Genomic DNA, 20,148 nt, shown 5'->3' with positions numbered 1-20,148 from the left:
AACAGTCCCGATTTTATCGGGACAGTCCCGATTGTCAGGGCCTGTCCCGCTGTCCCACCCGCGGGCGACAGTGTCCCGCGGTGTGGGGGGGCTGTTGGGAGTCCCCCCTGTCAGCTGCTAAGCAGCGGGGAATAAACGCTGTGCGCATGCGCACAGCGTCTATTCCCGCAGTCAGGGGGCTGGGGGCATGGCTAGAGGCTCACAGAGCCTCTGGGTCATGCCCCCATAGAGGCAAAATGGGGGCGTGGCCTCACGGGGAGCCACGAGTATAGGCCACGCCCCCAAATTAGCCCACGCCCCCAAAAATTTCAGGTCCGGACTCAATGGTAAGAGATGATTCTGGAGCGGGTATGGGCAGTCTGACCTGCGTAGCGTGATGGTCAGAGGTCACGCTGCGAAGGTCGGACTGCCCATACCTGCTCCAGACTGCAGTCTGGGGATTCGATCTCAGACGCTGCCCGGCATTAGATATGCGCATCTAATCCCGAAATCCCTGCGTTTTTTAGGCCAAATCCCGGGATCCCGCCGATCCTGATCCCGGGATTGGCCACTCTACTAGCAGCAGCAACCTTGTTATTCTTTCTTTCACTTGCAGTCGCAGCATTAATTTGTACTGTCTCCGGAGTTAGTACATCTCAGCTACCACAGGTGGCAGTGCTGAGCTCAGGCAAAACTGAAAGTAAATGACTGTTCACCTTTTTGGGATCGGCGACTCACTCACTCTTTTAGGGGATCCGACCAAGAGATCCGCTTCGTTCACGACCCATCTCTAATTTGTGTACAGATTTCTAACTTTTATTATATGTTGGAGGGTATGGAATCAGGGCAGCTGCGAGTCTGAGAGTGGAGAGACTCTGCTACATGCACGGAGGACGGCTGGGGGAGAGATGGAGCATCAGCGTTGAATTAGCTCATCAGAATGGCTGGGCGAGCCAAGAGCAGACAGAAACCAAGAAACGACTAGCATTGCATACTGTATTGTGAGAATACGTATACACACCACAGCATGACATATGACAAATGACAATGCCGGTCCTATATCCTGTCTCCGAGTCCTGTGTTAAACACTTCATAACGTTCTATGTTTGCTTCTTGCGACGTTTTAATAAAGTTGGATGATAAAAAAATTTGAATGAACTTTATTGTAAACGAAAAGAGAGACAGCAGCATTCGGGAGCAGGAGAGGTGACTGGAAGGTGAGTGCTGTGTATACAGTGTTTGTGTGTCATATGGAGGGTGTTCTGGAGGGGCGTGGTAACTGGTAAGCCATGCTCCCCGGCTCGCATTCATAATTGATTGTGTACTTAGAAGGACAATGGTTTACACTCACTTACGATAATGTCATCATTGATTATCATCATTATAGCATGGACCACAAAATCTTGGGTCTGATTTGTTTTTATTTGTAATAAGAAGTAATCATTTTGTACATGCGATCTGTGGACATGCTGTTGGTTAAATTTAGGTACTTCCTCATCTTTGCGCCACCGCCACGGCGTGCAGCACCATTATCCGCTTGCGTGGTCACTTCTTTCGCCACGCTTCGGGCTCGATGGCTTGCTTCACTTGCCACAACTTTACTAAAGGTAATATTTGGCAGCGTGGACCAGGACGATGGAGTACTTCCTCTCCTAAAATCCTTACATAGCGGTTAGGTAGCGGCTAACGTAACTGGCATAGCGGTGGCCGCAAAGGTGAGGAAGTACCAACATTTACTAACATGGGAGTTCTATTTCACATGGGATGTTGTTATGGGCAACCAATCAGATACTATCTATTATCTACAAGAAGGTGCTAAATAAATAAGAAGTGGATTCTGATTGGTTGCCCGTTGAAACATCTTATGTGAAATAGAACTCCCATCTTGGTAAATTTCCCTGTGTGTCTATGATGGGAGCGTCAGCGGTGTCATATGGCCGGGCTGAGTGTCTGTAATGGGAGTGTCAGCGGTGTTATATGGACAGAAAAAGGACAGAAAAGGATTGTCTTTTTGGCTGGCGCACTAAAGAAGAGAAATGAATTTCGTTTAAAATTTAACTTTTAATAATGTCAATAAAAGGAAAGCCATTTAAAGTGAAATATAAGTTACATACATGACTGACGAAAACATTGAACAATTAATAAAAATGCACGTGCTGTATGTGTGTCCTGTGTTTGTAAACAGTGGCGTGAGATTCTTGTTCTTGATTTTCACTACAACAATAATTGAATTGTGTCAAATCTTTATAGTATGTGTTACTATGTGGTATTGGATGGGTAGTCTGACCATGTGTATGTAATCAGATACCTCTATTAAGTTCCAATTTCTGTTAGATCGTATACCTCAGAGCCGTATCATATTCAGATTCACGTTGCTGTGGATATGATCATAGGGGGGGGGGGTTTTCTTTGGATGGGTAATTCGACCGTGTATATGCGGTCAGATGCCTCTATTATATTCCAATTAGCCCCAGACCATATGTCCTCACAATATGTCGCTGTTATGCACCTTTATTTAGAAAAGATAGTATGGTATCTGTACAGTATTCAGTTATACTGAATGGATACCTGGGCAGGCGTGCGTACCGTGCCTTCTGATGTAGTGAGCAACCGTGGTTTTGATGGTATGCACAAATATAATTATGTGCTGTATGGAAGTTGCTGATAGGGAAAATTGTCTGGGTGATCCAACAATATTGGTAGTTGGATCCCTCTATTCAATTTCCAACCCACAAATATCAGGGTGCGTGATGGTTGCAATATTTAGCAAGTTAGATGCTGGTGTATGTTTACTGCACGTTAATGCAACGCAGGGCATACAGCGATTTTTGTAATGTTTGTGATTTCACATAAACTGAATGATGAGGAAATTCTAGGAAAAAATTGCATGGGTGATCTGGCAGTGTGTACGGGCAGACCCCTCTATTTTATTGCAATATTGTCCTTTCGAACGGTGGATATTCTGATAGGCAACTGTTATATTATATTGGGTAGGCTCATATTGGTCTCAAATACATAATTGGCACAATTAATATAAAATTGTTAAAGTTAGTTGAAATATCACGCTATTATTAAAAGACTGTACCGGGCGAGTAAAGGTTTATTTGATTATCTATTTTGCATTTGTAATCCCTCGCTTATCTGGGGTACATATGAAAAGGTCTCAGGAGCAGTTTGTTTAATTAGGCTGCAGGTTTAATAATGGGAGCAGGGTTTTTAGATTGTAGTTCCAATAATAATTATACAGTGTCAAATACGTCCAGTACTCTATCTATCAGTACGCAAGTCTCTTTAGGTTGGGCACAGACAGAGAGATTATGTGTTGTCTCTGCTGTGTCGACCTTGTTCCCTGCTGATAGCAGGCAAATGTATACAGAACGTTCAGTACTCTATCTATCAGTACACAAGTCTCTTTAGGTCGGACACAGACAGAGAAATTATGTGTTGTCTCTGCTGTGTCGACCTCATTCCCTGTTGATAACAGGCAAATGTATACGGAGTATGATACGCTTATATTCGGAACACACACAATGTAATATTTGCGCTGAACAGTGTAGCCTTACTAATTGATATGTAAGCTACAGTGTTGCTTGGAGCACTCGCTGGCTATGTGTGCGGTCTATGCGTTGTCAAATTCAACTGACCGGCATATGCGATGTATGACACACGGACAGTATTTTGTTCTGTATAATGGTTATACCAACTATGATTTGTGTAATACACGTAGCAGGATGAGTGACCGTTAAGTCCTACTGAGCGGTATATTATATTATAATGTACAATAGCTGTGCTTGTGGCAGCTCATGTAATGTACGTCCAGGTAATACAATCACTTCAACTCTGCTAAGCGGTATCTATCACACTATGTATAATGGTTACACATTTATCAAAAAACATGCGATGCTCTGTCTGTCAGAGCTCAGATCTCCTTGGGTTGGGTACAGACAGGGAAATTATCCGTTGTTACCGCTGTATCGGTTGGTCTATTAAGTTTTCAGACTTTCGTTCCCTGCTAAGGGTAAGCAAGGTATAGCGTGTCCCAGTGGTTGCGTGTGTCTGGGACATATATTGTATTTTCACTGGGCAGTGTGGCTTTTTGCTGCGGGATATGTATATTTTACAGCATTGCTTCTGAAGGCTCACTGTATATATGTGCGTACCAATGTGCTATCATAGTCTGCTAACCAATGTACGCAGTGTGTGACAAACGGATAGTATTTAATAATAATACGCGTCCAGGTTATGCCATCAGTTTACACCTGCATCGCTAGTTACAAATATATATCAAATAGGGTAGCCGGCGGGGCTCCGCTGAGCGGTCGCTAGGCAGTTTGACTTTCCTGCATATCGTGCAGATTACAGCGTTACTCCTAGAGACTCACTATGTATGTATGTATGTGGTCTGGTGTGCTAACAAAGTCTGCTAACCGACATACGTAATGTATGGCAAACGGATAGCATTACACTGTGTAATGGTAATGCATATCCAAGTTATGCCATCAATAGGACCCTGCACCGCTAATTACAAATATATATCGTATTAGGCAGCCGTTGGGGCTCCGCTAAACAGTGTTTAGCTGTGCATAATAGTTATGCTATTCCAGCTTTCCTCCATGGGATTGCACGGACCCCCGTTCAGCGGTATAATGATGCTGCACGGTAATTGCGCTAATTAGTAATTACTGTTCCAAGAGACTGAACAATTCATGAGTTAATACATAATATTTACACACATTTTTTATATAACAGCACGTGCATACTGCCAACGCGCGTTTCACATATGGCTTTTTCAAGGCTGAACCCGAATAACATCATTGGTGGGTATAAATCAGATCAATTGGCCAATCAGGTACTCTGTGATGATCATCTGGTATGATGACGTCATTCAGTGTTGGTTTCACTGGAATTCTCCATGCCGTGTTAAGGTTGATAACATGTCTTGTCATTTATATTGTGTTTTTTGCTGCAATGATGGTCTAGTATTATATATCCGACAAGATGTGATATTCTTTAGTCTGCCTGTGTTATTAGTAGGTATACCAATGGCTCAAGGTAATTGGGGGATAACGGGATTACGACAGGTTGACATGATTTCTATTTGTGTCGACACTCCATACATATTGAGTAGTGTGTCTGGTTGCTGTTTTGAGCATTTATATTATTAATAAATTTTCCTATGGGGTTAATTGTTATTATTTTATTTTTTATTTTTAGGACAGGATCGTGAGACAACGGGGGTGAGAACATCACTACAAAACAACAGGTGAGTTATTTGAAAAAAACGTGATAAAAAAGGAGGAAAAAATTGTTTCTCCAATATAAGTGATGGAGAGAATGTGTTTAATGAGTATGGGTACCCAAATGGTGATTGGGTGTGAGTAAAAGGATTATTTGTATAAACATTGCGTCAATTTAGGTGAGTGACACATAGGTTAAAAAGTGATTGTAGGCTTAATAAGCTATAGTGCTTGTGGTGGTGGTTGAATGAAAAACATATTTTAGGGGGTGCTGGGAACGTACTGTGCTGGGACAGTGGGAGTAATTGGATATTAGATATTAGAAGATTTTTAAAGCAGGGGTATGCGGCGGTATAATATGGAGTGGACACAAAATTGTTTTAGATCCCTGGAATCTCACAGATAGGGTGAGAAACTGTTGGTTTCATTGAGTCCTGTGGGCTGCAGGCTGTTCATTAAGAATATCATTTTGGTTTCCTGCTGAAGAAGGATTTTGTCAATATCACCCCCTCGTGTGTTCATTTGGATGTGTTTCATACCAAATGCTCTTAAAAGTTTGGGGTCACTGTTGTGAGCTAGTAGGAAGTGGCTAGCTATTGGGGTAAGTGTTTTAAATTTGAGTCTATCCTGTTTGGCGTTTCTAATACTGCCAATATGTTCAAGGATTCTCACTTTGAGTTGTCTTTTTGTCTTGCCTATGTATATTTTGTTACACGGGCAGATTAGTTGATAGACCACTCCCACTGTAGTGCAATCTATGTAGCTGTCAATGGTCCATTTTTTGTTGTATTTGTCAGTAAACGTTGTCATGGGTACCATATATTGACAGGCCTTGCATAGTCTGCATTGGTATGAGCCTTTTTTGGCATACAATGCTTTTTTGGGGGATGCCAGGTGGCTCTGTACCATTCTGTCCTTCAAGTTCGGGCAGCGCCTCCAGCTTGTTTCAACCTTGGCAGGTAATAGTTCTTTCAGGTCTGGGTCTGTTTGTAGGACCCTCCAATGCTTTTGGAGTGTTGAAGTGACCTCACGCCATTTGCTGTTGAAGGTACCAATGTACCTGATTGGTTCTTCACGTATTTCCTTAGTTTTAGGGACCAGGAGGGATTCTCTCGAGTATCTCTTGGTTTCATTTTTGGCTTTTTTAATTATTTGGTTGCTATACCCCCTTTGTTTTAGTCTGTTACATAGCTGTGCTTCTCTTGTTTGAAAATCTGAGACTTGCGAGCAGTTGCGCTTGGTTCTCAGGAGTTCCCCTTTGGGGATGCCCTTTATGGTAGCAGGTAAGTGTGAGCTTGACGCGTGTAGGATGTTATTGGTGGCAGTCTTCTTGCGGAACATATCAGTTGTAATTTGTCCATCAGCTTCAATCCTAATAGTTAGGTCCAGGAAATTGACTTCTGTCTGGCTCTCTTCTCCAGTAAGTTTTAAATTCAGGTTGTTTTGGTTCAAGGTGGAGATAAATTTCCTGAGATCTTCTTGCTGGCCATCCCATAGGATCAATACATCGTCTATGTATCTTAGATACAGGAGCATATGTTTGGTGTATATTTCATATTGCTCAGAAAAGACCACCTCCTTCTCCCACCATCCCAGGTAGAGGTAGAGTGTTATATGGACATGCTGAGTGTCTGTGATGGGAGTGTCAGCGTTGTGTTGTATGGGCGGGCTGCTGGTCTGTGATGGGACTGTTAGCGGTGTCACAAAGATGTGCTGTGTGTCTATGATGGGAGTTTCAGCTGTGTCTTATGGACAGGCTGTGCGTGTGTCCTTTTAAAATGTAATGGGACAGATGCATTAAGCCTTAAAAAGAGATAAATGCACGGGTGATAAAGAGAGATAAACATCCGGCCAATTGGCTCCTTACTGACTTTTTTCAGACACAGCCTGTAACATGGCAGTAAGGAGTTGATTGGCTGGATGTTTATCTTTCCTTATCACCTTTGCATTTATCTCTTGTTAAGGCTTAATACATCTGCCCTAATCTGAGGGGATTCTGAGTGATGTTCAGCTCCCCGTAGTTACTGGCTGGCATAGTTACTGGCATAGTGTATGAGTCCCAAGGTCTCATATACTATGCAATTTGAGCCCGATTTCACCCGATTCAGATAAATCGGGCTGCGAAATCGGCAAAAATCGCATGTTCCTGTGCACATCGGAACATAGACGTGAAGTCGGACCGGCTGCACATAAGATTTCCTAAATCTTATGTGTAGCCTCCGGGTGGGGGACACTGCGATGGCAGTGACGGGCAGGGGGAGAGGCGGGCAGGGGACACCGTAGAGTCGGGCAGGGGCAGAGTCTTGTAAGGTCAGCAGGGCCGGCGACAGGGGGGGTCAAGGGGGATATGTGAGACGGGCCCCGGCGATCTGAAGGGCCCCAGAGCCCGGCCAGGGTCCGTCTGCGTTACCCCCTCGACTGTGGCAGTCTTCACTTGTGCACGCCGCCCCCGAGTCTCCACCCTCTCCTTCCGCAGAGCTGTCACTCAGTGTCCGGCGCACATAGTCAGTGCCAGGTCGCAGCCGTTCAGCGCTCAGAGGCTGTCTCCTGGCTGCACTGCGCATGGACATTTCTGCACATGCACGGTAACACAATCTGTGTTCCACACTCTGTGCTGCCTGGAGGCTGTGACTGCCCCGAGTCCTGCCCTGCTGGCTGCTGCGAATCTCCTCCAGCTAAGATAAGTGTATGGATTTGGATGGGGGGCTTCATGCACACCAGCTGGGGTTCAGGTACCAGGTCTCTGCCACCCAAGCTGAGAGATTTCATGTTGCCATTGCTCAGCAGGTGCCCCAACACTGCCCCCCCCCCCCCCCCAAACCCACTCTGTAAAAGTTGCTGAGAAAAGTAGAGTGGTATATCCCCCAGCCCCTCTCATCCTTCCTCCCAGCTGCACCAAGACACCCGGGGGGCCTCAATAATATCAGTGTATTCATGGCCCCAAGATTTCTGTTGCCGGCCCTGAAGGGCAGCGCATGCGATTTATCATATGCAAAACTTGGCACATTAATTGCCTAATTGTGTGGGACCCCTCCCGGGGAGCTGTAGGGGAAATAAGGTCCAACTTGTCCCTAGGACAAGTCGGACTAATGTATGGGGACCTTTACAGGACAGTCACCTATGAAAATAACACATAGAAAAAGAAAGAGGGGAGCACAGTGCAATGCGAAGTAGGCTATGGCTTTGATAAAAAAACCAGCAACTTTATTTGTTGTTTAGTAACATTTTATTTAGTAACATAATTTATACACAAAAACTCAAACATGATGTATATTTTGAAGAATTATGAAAAACAGTTGTTAGAAAAAAAAGAAATAAATAATAACACTGACAATGTAGCGGAGCATAGCGGGGGAAAGGGCATGAACTTTATTGCATATGGCGGTAGAGAAAGACAACAAGGATGGCAGAACGGATTGGAAGTAAGGGGGTCCTGAAGAGATGCCATGGTAGAGTTTTAGGGGTAAATGTATTAAGCTTGGAGGAGTGATATCTACCCCCATAAAGAATGTTATGTGCAAGGTGATAATGCACCAGCCAATCAGCTCTTAACTGGCAATTTACATATTGAAGCTGATTGACTGGTGCATTACCAGCTTGCACATAATGTTCTTTATGGGGGTAGATATCACTTCTCCAAGCTTCATACATTTACCCCTGAGGGGTAGATGTAAGAAGCAGTGATAAGGGAAGAGTAGTGATAAAGTGCCTGATACTTTATCACCGGCCAATCAGCTCCTGACTGTTAAGTTACAGGCTGGGTTTAAAAAGGGACAGTTAGGAGCAGATTGGCTGGTGATAAAATACTAGGCACTTTTTCACTTGATATAGGATAGGAGAAATACTGCAGATATTTAATATTTTCATGTTTATTTGTGATGAAGTGAATATTTTGTTTTGCCATAAATCACAATGTCCAAGACATCTTTGGATACTATTGAAATGAAAAAAAAAAAAAAGATTAAATGGGGAACTCAGTTAGATGTGTTAAATTACCATGGGTAAAAACAGGTGGTAGCCTGGGCCATTAAGACCTGGGGATATTCAATTAGAGCCCCCTTTTCTTGCCAGGTACATTACCATGTTAATCAGTCATTAATCGTGATATCCGGGAAAAGCGACTTCGGGGATATAGTATATCCCCCAGAATCTGATTGGTTGCTATAGGCATTACCTCTTTTCATTTTTTGAAGATTTAGTAAATCCACCACTAATGGTAGTGCTAAAGATCCATACACGCTGGGCGACTATGCCCAGCGTGTATGGACAGCGATGATCGCTATCATCACTGGGGAAAAGCATCTCAGTGAATACACACTGAGCGGTTTCCCCCTGCCCACGCCGACAGCGGGGGGAGGATGGCTTTGCATAGCGCAGAGCTATGCAAAGCTGTCCTCAAAGCCGCTCATCTGCTTTTAATGCCAGCAGATGAGCGGCTTCCCCAACGATGATGCAGCAGTGCTCATCGCCAGGCCAAACACACTGGGCGGTTTTGAGGTAAAAGTCACCCAGTGTGTATGGGCATTAAATCTGCATTTCCCTGCACTTGCAAAAGACATGACCAAAGCTTGCCTATGCAATAGTAGTAATATGATACTGTATATGAGTTATAGCCAGCCTTTTCTAATGTAGAGCAACATTTGTACTACCCTTCATTCAGTGGCGTAAGTTTGTCCCAGTTGCCCGGAGGCAAGATAAATATTGGTGCCCTCCCACACACACATAAACCACCTTAAATAAATACATGTTATATATATTATGTTTAAAATTAAGTGAGTGTGACATTTATGGTCCTGCTAGGAGTGGGAGTCAGCCACTTAAACATTATAAATGACTTTCAATTAAGTGATTCAAATGTGCAGGGGAAGAGAGGTGCCCCCTTGGGAGCAGGAGCCCAGCAGCAGATGACTCAATTGCCTCCCAGAGTTCTGCCTTCATTTGTTAATGCATCATTGTCCCACTTTGCTGCATACTAACAAATCCAGCAGTGAATTACTGTGGATAATAGAACTCCCCCAAACCTGAAAATAATTATTTCAATAATTGTATGAAAATCATGTAGTTAGTAACAGTCACCAAAATAACAATATATCAACATTTGTGTAATTTTGTCCTTTTTAAACTAAAGATGTATACAGTTACACCCCAAAAATTTCTAGGATGAATGAAAAAAAAACAGTAAAAAAAAAAAAAAAAGTTCTTCTTTTAAGCTGAAAACATTATAGTAACCGGGACATTTTATTGCAAAAACTGATCTTTTATTGTAGTTTTTTTACCTGCCTCAAACAGGTGAAAAAAAATCCTGCTGGCTTTCTGGGCTATTTGGATAGCCCCTGGGGGAATCCCTTATGCAGCCCACACACGCACCGATTCCAGCGTGCGTTGTGGGCTTAACTAGCACACACAGCATCGCATCGTATGCCTTGTGCATACGATGTGCATGCGATGCGATGCTGTGCTAGAAAAAGCTAGTACAAAAAGTATGTGCTGCACATACTTTTTGTACTGTACGATGAGGTGCCGCGGGAGTGCGCACCCCATCGTACAGCATCGCACCGCCGGCATCGGCGCGTGTGTGGGCTGCATTAGCCACAAATTATCAGGCTAGGGGGCATTTATGAAGGATCATATATCTCTGCAGTCGAGCTGTATGAACCTCAGTGTATACATAAAGTGCTGCTGTTTAAAAATATTCTTACGCTTTGCTTCAATACCTATAGCACACACAATTATACAGCCTCAAGGATTATGCAGTTATAGAATGTTATTTTACATGTGGTAATTGCTTCTTTATAATGTTAAACTGTCTTCACCCTGAGATAGTTTCTGATTGAGGCGTTGTTGGGACCCGCATCTGTACAGGGAGTACAGGCAGAGACAAAGGAAAAAGAGATACACGGACCATGTCACAATAATCTGCCTCAGGTCATCTGTAGAAAATGACAACTTTATTAGTACAGTATACCTGTCATTAACACATAAAGCTACATTGGATATAATGACATCAATCTTTCCCACAACCCATGGTTCAGTGACATAGTTTAGAACCATTTTTTATGGTACTTGGCCATTAGTCACAATGCACTTAAAGACAGCAGGTATAGACCAGGCATGTCCAAACGATGACCCTCCAGCTGTTGTGAAACTACACATGCCTTGTAATAGTTTTAGCATTCCCTGATAACAATACTTTAGCAAGGCATCATGGGACTTGTAGGTTCACAACAGCTGGAGGGCCATAGTTTGGACATGCCTGGTATAGACCCTTGGTTATGCCTTCGACACAACCCATTGCAACTCTTTCATGACCATTATTCGGCAGATATATTTTAAACAAGGCAATATTAGAGAGGGGCGTTGAAATAGTGTAGTACATTACCAGCTTCTGATAAATGGGGCCTCCACATCAGGATTTAAGGGCATTTTCTAAGCGATCTGGCTAGATCGCTTTAGAAAAAGCTCCTACATTGCTCCGTGTGTAGGTGCCATAGCTATTGTGATGCGCAGCCCCGCACGTCGCTATTGGACAGCTAATAATACCCAGCATGCAGGATAAATCTAGTGATATCGCCGGAGATCACCGATCGCTCAGCACACAACGCTGACACATCACTGTATGCTAAGCGAACATGCAGAGTGTTCTGAGCAATCTATCAAAATGCTCAGCAAATCTCCCGTGTGTAGGCCCTTTTAGACTTTACACCAGTACTCCAGATAAGCTCTTTACATTTAGGTCCATATATACTTTACAATGACACAATTTCCTAATTTTGGCTCTGCAATCCATCACAAGTTATTTGAAATTAAATCAGGGTTGCCTACCCTCCCAGAATGGCCGGGAGGCTCCAAAAATCGTGTCCCCCACCCGGCACCCCGGAAAGGTGGGCAACCCCCAAGGATACTGCCCCCCCCCCCCCCCCAGTATCTCCCACACGGCAGTGTTAATTTCCGGGATTTGCGGTACTGGGGATGTCTACATCAGACCCCGCCCCCCGAAATGCTGCTGCAGGGCTTCTCCCAAAGAGGAGTCTTTAAAAGTAGGCAACTCTGAATTAAACCATGGAGATGCACTCAAAGTGCAGACTTGGTCTTTGTAGAATATTTCCCTTCTTTGCCTTAAAAAAACTTCTGGGTAGTTTTGCCGGTTATGGTATAGATAAAAGACAGTATCTAGGTCGACCACTAAGAATGATCGACATACCTTAGGCCAGTAATGGCTAACCTTGACACTCCAGCATCCCAGCATGCCCCACATCAGTTTTGCTATTTGGCCATGCTAAAACTGATGCAGGGTCTGCTGAGATGTGTAGTTCAACAACAGCTGGATTCGCAATTCTTTGGGCACGGTGCCTTGATACGCTCGGCACACTATTTTATTCTCCCACCACGCCCTAGTGGATGAAGGACATGAAATACCGCCTGTCGGCACATGTCGGCTCGAAAAACAGTGAAAAACCCCATGTCGACCTTTTGACTGTCGACCTAGCCTATGATGACCTAATGCGTGTGTCGACCTTGATCCATGTCGACCTTGATCCATGTCGACCTTGACCCATGTCGACCTTGCTGCATGTCGACCTAGTGGTGTCGACCTAATGACCATATCCCGTTTTGGGCCATTGTCCATCTGTACTGTGCGACTAAATCTAAGGAGACTGTATATCTCTACACACTTCCGAATTCATTTGTTTACTTCGATCTTCTGTCATATCATTAATAAACACTAGTGACCAGTGCCACTGTAAGCCATGTATTTCCATGCCACCACACTACCTCCACCGTAGATTACAAAAGTGGAGGCAGTGTGATGGCATGGAAGGTCAACGAGTAAAGGTCAACAGGCATTAAGACAACACAGACAAAAGGTCAACATGGCTAAGGTCGGCAGGGTCATAAGGTCGTCACATGCACATGGTGTCCATGTGGATCGTAAGGGATGAAAAAGTCCAAGAAAAAAAAAGTGAAAAATTCATGTCCACCATTGACATGGCGACCTTTTTTATTTTTGATTGCTAATTAAAACTATTGAGGGGAATTTACTAAGATGGGAGTTCTATTTCACATGGGATTTTGCTATGGGCAACAAATCAGATCCTGTCTATTATCCTCTGCTGCTCTGGAACTACATATCCCAGCATGCCATATCAAGGTTTTCCTATCAGGGCATGCTAAAACTGTAGTTAAGCATGCTGGAATTTGTAGTTCCATAAAAGCTGGAGGGCCGCATGTTGCATAGTGTTTTTGGTACTTGTGTAGTTTCACGGCGGCACTTCCCAGCGGATCGTATGCAAATTTTATTAAAATCGCATGCAAATTTTGCATACGATTTGCATATGATTTGGTCTGCGATGCGATTTAGCACACCCCCGCTATCCACATCACCACGCAGTACACGTCCTTCCGACCTGTTCATACCCCCACTATCCACGTCAGTGTGGAGTTGATTTTATAAAGAGTTGAGCCTGAAGCATGGCGAGCGGACGTGGAAAATGAGCCTTTGCGCTCACCACGCTTTGGGCTCGTTTTCGCGGCCCCTCGTGGGGCTCGCTGCTCTCACCACACTTCGGGCTCGGTGTGCTCGCCACACTTTGTAAACTCATCTCCACACCAACATGGATAGTGGGGGTATGAACAGATCGGGAGGACGCGTACTGTGTCCCCTCGCTGGGCTCACTTAGTTCGCCATGCTTCGGACTGACGTGGATAGTGGGGGTGTTCTAAATCGCATCGCAGATCGAATCGTATGCAAATGTATTGCAAATCGCATGCGATATTTGCATACGATGCGATCCACAGGGAAGTGCCACCGTGAAACTACACAAGTACCGTGTTTTTATTTGTAGTTTAGTCTGTACTTTTTTCCTAGCAGGGCGCCCACTAAGCTATTTGCTTAGTGGGCTGTTCTGCGTTGTGAAATCGCATCGCATGGCTTTTTGTGCCTTGCGATGTGTGCGATGCGATCTCAGTAGTTAATTTAGTAAATTTATTCACTGCACCCTGAGTGAAATCGCATCGCAGATCAGATGAGATCTCAGTAGTTCATATGATAAAACACCTAAAACAGCACCAATCTCCACGTCACCCCGAAGCGTGGTGAGCCCCGCATCCTCCAACCTTTGCATACCCCCACTATCCACGTCAGCGTGGAGTTGACATTATATAGTGTGGTGAGCACAGCAAACCACCGAGCCCGAAGTGTGGCGAGCATACACGGATTACTTTACATGTATTCCGCGTCCCCTCGTGGGGCTCGCTGCGCTCGCCACGCTTCGGGCTCGGCGAGCTATGCTCGCCGCACTATATAAAATCCACTCCATGCTGACGTGGATAGTGGGGGTGTGAAAAGGTCGGAGGATGCGTTACGCCGCCCCACGTGGGGCACGCCACGCTTCAGGGTGACGTGGAGAGTTGTGCTGTTTTAGGTGTTTTACCATATGAACTACTGAGATCTCATTTCACATCTCACGCCACAAAAAGGGCCATGCGATTTCACTCGGGGTGACGTGGAGAGTGGTGCTGTTTTAGGTGTTTTACCATATGAACTACTGAGATCTCATCTGATCTGCGATGCGATTTCACTCAGGGTGCAGTGAATAAATTAACTACTGAGCGTACGTAAGAAATCTGGGCGCCCTGCTAGGAAACAAGTACCGTTTAGTCTTCAAAATCTAATCAAGTGTCCTCACCTCTCCATTCCTGCTCCACATTCAGCCTTATGGTACAGCACTTGTAGGAATATTTTGGACCTTTTCGCAACCATTTAATACAGCAGCTGTACTGGCCTGCATCACTCTGGTTAATCCTATCCATCTCCAGTGTAATATCTTTGTGCTGTAACCAATTGTTGTATGTTGTAGTCCTGCCATTACAGGCATCACTGTTGTTATCCCAGTCTTGGAAGTGCACTGGAAGTTCTGATGCTTCACTCTTCTTCCGCCATACCACCTTAAGGTTTTCAGGTTTCCCAGATAGGTCAAAGGAACAGGACAACACAGTGGTGCCTCCTACAGGGGCAGTGACTTCAGGTTTGGAATTGCATCTAGGCATAATACCTGGGCAATAGAAAGGGAGAATGGTGCGTTGTACTCATGTACAAAGAGATATACTTACATTGTAATACAAATCCAGAAACCCCCCACATATTTCCTCGCTACATAATCAACACATAACGTAAATAACATAAATATAGCCTACCATGATCCTTTGCAATATTATTATTAGATTTTATTTCTAAGGCCCCACAAGTGGTTCGCAGTGCCGTACATGGGTCACATAGAACAATACAGGGTACACAGGACTAAACATCACAGTAACTGTAGAACAAAAGCAGAGCACAGGTAACAATTAGCAGCACAGTTCTTAGTACACAATACTGCTGCGATGTAGGGAAGCAGAGGAGCAGTCTGCAGGTTAAGGTAAGTAGTCAGCGATAGAAATGAATGAACACGAGTGAGAAGAGATGGGGTATAAATCATGGCCGGATTAAGAACGGGGCGACAGGGGTGGTTGCCCCGGGGACCCAACATTGGCACTGCTGCAGCAATGGTGGGCGTGCAGGGGTTCCCTGCGGCAGCTGGGCGCTGCAGTCAGTGGCGGGGTCTCCGCGGTGGATGGGAAGTCAGTGGCGAGGTCCCTGCGGCAGATGGGAACTAGTAGCGTGAATAGATCCTATCCACTGCAGGGACCCCTCCACTGACTGCTCATCCACCGCAGGGACCCTACTGCGGAGCAGCACGGATCCCTGCTGCCCAGGTACCACCTGCCTCCATGGGGGGACTGGCTATTAGGGGACTCCCCTCAAGTTGGTTTGCAGATGTCACCCCAGTAAAGAGGGCGAGCTCTGCCAGAGTGTCAGTACTGCTTGTGTCTGTCTGTATCCCCTCTATAACCTGTCAGCCTGTCTTCTATCACTGTCACACTGTGCATGCATCCCGCTGTGTATGGCAAAGTGGGGGGGGGCGGCACCGGAATTTTGTTGTCCAAGGATCTCACAGACCTTAATCCGGCTCTGGGATAGATGGTAGTGGGCAAGAGCTGCAATTAATGCACAAGATAAGAGGGCTGTGAGAACAGGAGGTACCCTGCTCCCTATAGATTCTTAAGCTGACCATACCCCAGTGCAATTTGGCCACTTTTCAACCGATTCCGATGGATTGGGGTGCAAAAGTGGACAAATCTCATGTGTTTGACGTCTGATTCAATGCGATGCGCGGTCCTATGCGCATCAGATCGGAGATCAGACGTGCTGCAGTCTGACCTCCAACTCAACAGCCTCCTGGCACCGGGGAATGGGAAAGCATACAATATATAGTATACAAAAGGGCCTTTTACAATATTATTGTATGCGATCCTGCTGCCTGGGAAACTCCCAGGTGGTTTAAGGGGCATCACATGCGACTTCTCCCCTTGGAGAAGTTGCATAGTGTATGGGGGCTTTAGGTTGTAAGCTGTACCCTCTAGAATTTGTTATTTTGTACAGTCTTGTTTTTTTAATGTTGCCTTACCAATTGTAAAACTCAATGTTCTAGGCAGGCACTATATACTGTACATGTACAAATAATGGTATTGCTGTTCTGAGGAGTGCACACATTCAGTTAATAACATTCTTAAAGTACAGTAAGTGTCCCTTACCTGCTGAGCCTGCTGTGAGGATGACCATGAAGAGACTAGTTATGTAGGGGTGGATTGTCATTCTGTTTGATAACTGTGACAGCCTTGAGCCTTTCTGTCAGGAGTGATCTGTTCTAGTTTCTGTTGTGCGTTTCTTAGACCCTGATCATTTTAATTAAACAGAACTTGTACTTGATTATTTTCACTTTCCTTTTTAGCATCATTTCTCATGCTGTCTCAGAACTGCCATGTGACAAACAAAAATATCACATGCACAGGGATTAATCATCACAAACCACATTGTGTACTATTTACTGACTGTCCGCATACCCATTACAGGAAGTTACAAATACTGTAACACAAGTGTTATATAGATATAAGATGTAACCAACAAGGGCATATATAACGTTTTTGCTCTTTATTGACTCCTTATGTACTAAATCATTTTTGACAGTAAGTATGAGGTCCTGTTGTAACCTTGCACAATGTGCTTTTGTACACATATTGGCCCTTCTGGTTCACTCAAGGCAAATTCCTTCTCAAATGGACAAAACCATGTGCACTGCAGGGGGGGCAGATGTAACATGTGCATAGAGATTTAGGGCAGTATTCAATGAGAAAAATTCTCCGTGTTTTATGGAGAATTTTTGCTTTTTTCGCCCTGGACGGAGCATTTTGCTCTCCAAAAGTGAACCACCCTATTCAATGTGAAATATTCGCCGTCTTTCTAAGTGATTTTCGCCGTCTCTCTCCGTGTAGAAATTCTCCATCTTTTGATGGAGAGCTGGAATGTGAACTTTTAATCTAAAAGTTTTTTTTTTTTAATTTTGGTGTAAAAAAATCAGGTTTTTTTTTTCTGTGAAGGGGCATGTTATTTTTATTCATGTGCTTATAGCACATGAATATATATTTAATAAAAAAAAAAAAATTAATTTTTTTTTTTTTACACAGTGCAGCCAGCAGGGGGCCGGAGCGCTCGAGCCGCTCATTAGATATTCATATATTCACTGCACCCGATGCACGTTCGGGTGCAGTGAATACTGGGTCCCCCGCTGGCTATAGGGGGGGGCAGCCTGTGCTGCCTGGGTCCCGGGGGGGGGGCCCTACCCTCCACATATGTTCTGGGGCATCCAGGGAGACTTTAATCTCCCTGGATGCCACCGTCCCACGGCTCCCTGTCAGCTCCCTGCCGCGGACGCTCGCCCGCTGCAGGGGTTAAGACTCGCCGCGAGTGGCGGCGAGTCTTAAATACGTTGAATAGTGGGAGCAGGAGGCTCCGGAACAAGGCGAGTGCATGGCGAGAGAAAAAATCTCTCGCCATGCACAGAGAATTTTCTACATTGAATACTGCCCTTAGATTTTGGTGAGTTATTTTTTTCTGTGCAGGGAAAATACTGAGTGCTGTATGTTTACACTGCAATATAGATCTCACTTTGAAGTAAAACCCACCCAAATCTAATTCTCTTTGCACATGTTACATCTGGCCCCCCTGTAGTGCACATGGCTTTGTCCATTTGAGAAGGAATTTGCCTATACATGTGAACCAGAATAAGGGCCATGATATTAGAGAAAACGGCAATTTTTACCACACAGCATTGAAGTGATGGATTTGATTTCCACCTAAAACCACACCAATGGTTGTGTATGTTTCCTCCAGGTACTGCAGTTTCTTCCTGCAATAAAAAAAATATATACTGGCAGGTTAATTGGCTATTGACAAAACAATAACCCTAGTGTGTAAGCAGGTGTATATCTTCATAACAGACTAGATAGGCCAAGAGGTTCTTATCTGCCTCCAAATTCTGTTTTCTATATACGTCCTTTTGCTAAATTGAAATGGCTTTATGCTAGTCATAATAATCTCAATGGGCAAGGAGAATTTTTGTATTTGCACTTGTAGACTTGTGTGGAGTATTGTCAGTTTGCGCAGCTTCAATTGGCAATTTATCAGAGTATTCCTTACATAGTATTCTACAGTTCTCAACAACATTGAGTTTACCACGGTTTTATTGCTGGAATAAATGTTGCTTCTTCAACAGCGTAGATCACTTGAGCTAGTCAAATGGAGTGGAGCAGCAAAGCAAAGTCACCGCTATCCCCCTTTGAACCACCCAGGAGCTTCCTGGGTGGTATGATCACATACAATATATTGTATGCGGCTCTTTTGCATACGATATATCATATGTGTTGCCCTTCCCCGCTGTTGAGTCAAAGGTCGGATGTGTTGCATGATCTGATGTGCACGGGAATATGCATCGACTCAGAGGTCAAACACATGCGATTTGGACACTTTTCATCCGATTTCTCAGCCTGATCTGTGGGAATCTAGTAAAAAGTGGCCAAATCACACAAGTGTATGGCCAGCTTAACCGTCCAGTTTTTTGTATACATGGCCATACACTGATGCATAGATCAAAATAACCAAGGTACTAATTAAGAGATTTGGGCTCAATGAGGCTATCCTTATAACCTGGCATGTTAGTGTTCCCCTAGGGACATGGTTTGGAACCCCTGCACTAAGACGTAATATATGTAGTTGCAAGCAGCTCTTTTCTGCACGTTTCAGCAAGAAAGTCTAAATGGCAATACTATTCACCTTAATAGTATATCTGCCCACTGTCTACCTTTCTTCTATTCTGCTACTGCTGGGCACAAGGCCACGTCTTGTGCACCAATTGTTATAGCAGGATCTTTGCTTTAGTGATCTGTGGCTTTATCCATGTTGGTTTGACCTGTGTTTATGTAGACCCCTTTCAATATTTATGGTAAATGTAATATACAAAACCAGTGCTGTTGGATCCACTTAATTTTATATATTTTTTTTGGACCTAGGGATGCAGTGAAAAAAATCTGATACTCCAATCTGGTTCTGCAATTCACAACAGTTTGGGAACCACTGCACGAGAGGATATAGTAAAATATATTGCTCAGAAAGGGCTTTCTCATAGCGGCATCTTTTATATCTTCTAGAGCAGTGGTCGCCAACCCATCACTTGCACGCTACGGGTAATCCGTCTGGCTCCACCACTGCTCTTTGCCCACCCGCTGCCGAAGCCTTCCCCAGCACTCCACCATTGGTCCCCGCAAGCAGCGCTGTGTAGCTGCATCCTGAGGCTCAGCCCTTGGGAATGGGGAGAAGGTAACAGCCATTCCAGTGGTTGCAGCAGGACACTGGGTGCCAGAGGAGGGGGGAGTAACATCTAACACCCACCGGCGAAGGTCGACAGCCAGCCCACCAGAGGAGGGGGCACGCACAGCACTGGGAAAGGGGGGTTACATCCAGTCAACCAAAAATATTACAACCCCCATAGAGGGAGAATAG

The 20,148-nt window shown here is 44.6% G+C and overlaps 2 protein-coding genes across 3 annotated transcripts in view; one reads left to right on the top strand and one right to left on the bottom strand.

Annotated features, from left to right (window-relative positions):
* The first annotated feature begins 767 nt into the window (after positions 1-767).
* The window catches only part of AGL (amylo-alpha-1,6-glucosidase and 4-alpha-glucanotransferase), a 92,326-nt gene continuing 72,945 nt past the window's right edge, over positions 768-20,148 (top strand). The window contains exons 1-2 of one of the 2 annotated variants that reach the window (XM_083156957.1): positions 768-1,196; positions 5,194-5,242. The gene's annotated coding sequence lies outside the window, so the exon portion shown is untranslated. The remainder of the gene's footprint in view (positions 1,197-5,193; positions 5,243-20,148) is intronic. The other variant, XM_083156958.1, reaches the window with a different exon arrangement.
* Positions 8,886-17,036, bottom strand: LOC146027069 (uncharacterized). Its single transcript, XM_083158070.1, has 3 exons — positions 16,848-17,036; positions 14,903-15,268; positions 8,886-11,146 (listed from the first exon to the last, which is right to left on the bottom strand). The coding sequence occupies exons 1-3, from the start codon at positions 16,906-16,908 to the stop codon at positions 11,007-11,009; spliced, it is 567 nt and encodes a 188-aa protein (XP_083014196.1). The 5' UTR covers positions 16,909-17,036; the 3' UTR covers positions 8,886-11,006.

The sequence above is a fragment of the Crinia signifera genome, chromosome 8 (genome assembly GCF_055691185.1).
Source record: "Crinia signifera chromosome 8, ASM5569118v1, whole genome shotgun sequence".
Lineage (NCBI taxonomy): Eukaryota > Metazoa > Chordata > Amphibia > Anura > Myobatrachidae > Crinia > Crinia signifera.
This window is presented reverse-complemented; position numbering and strand designations above follow the sequence as displayed.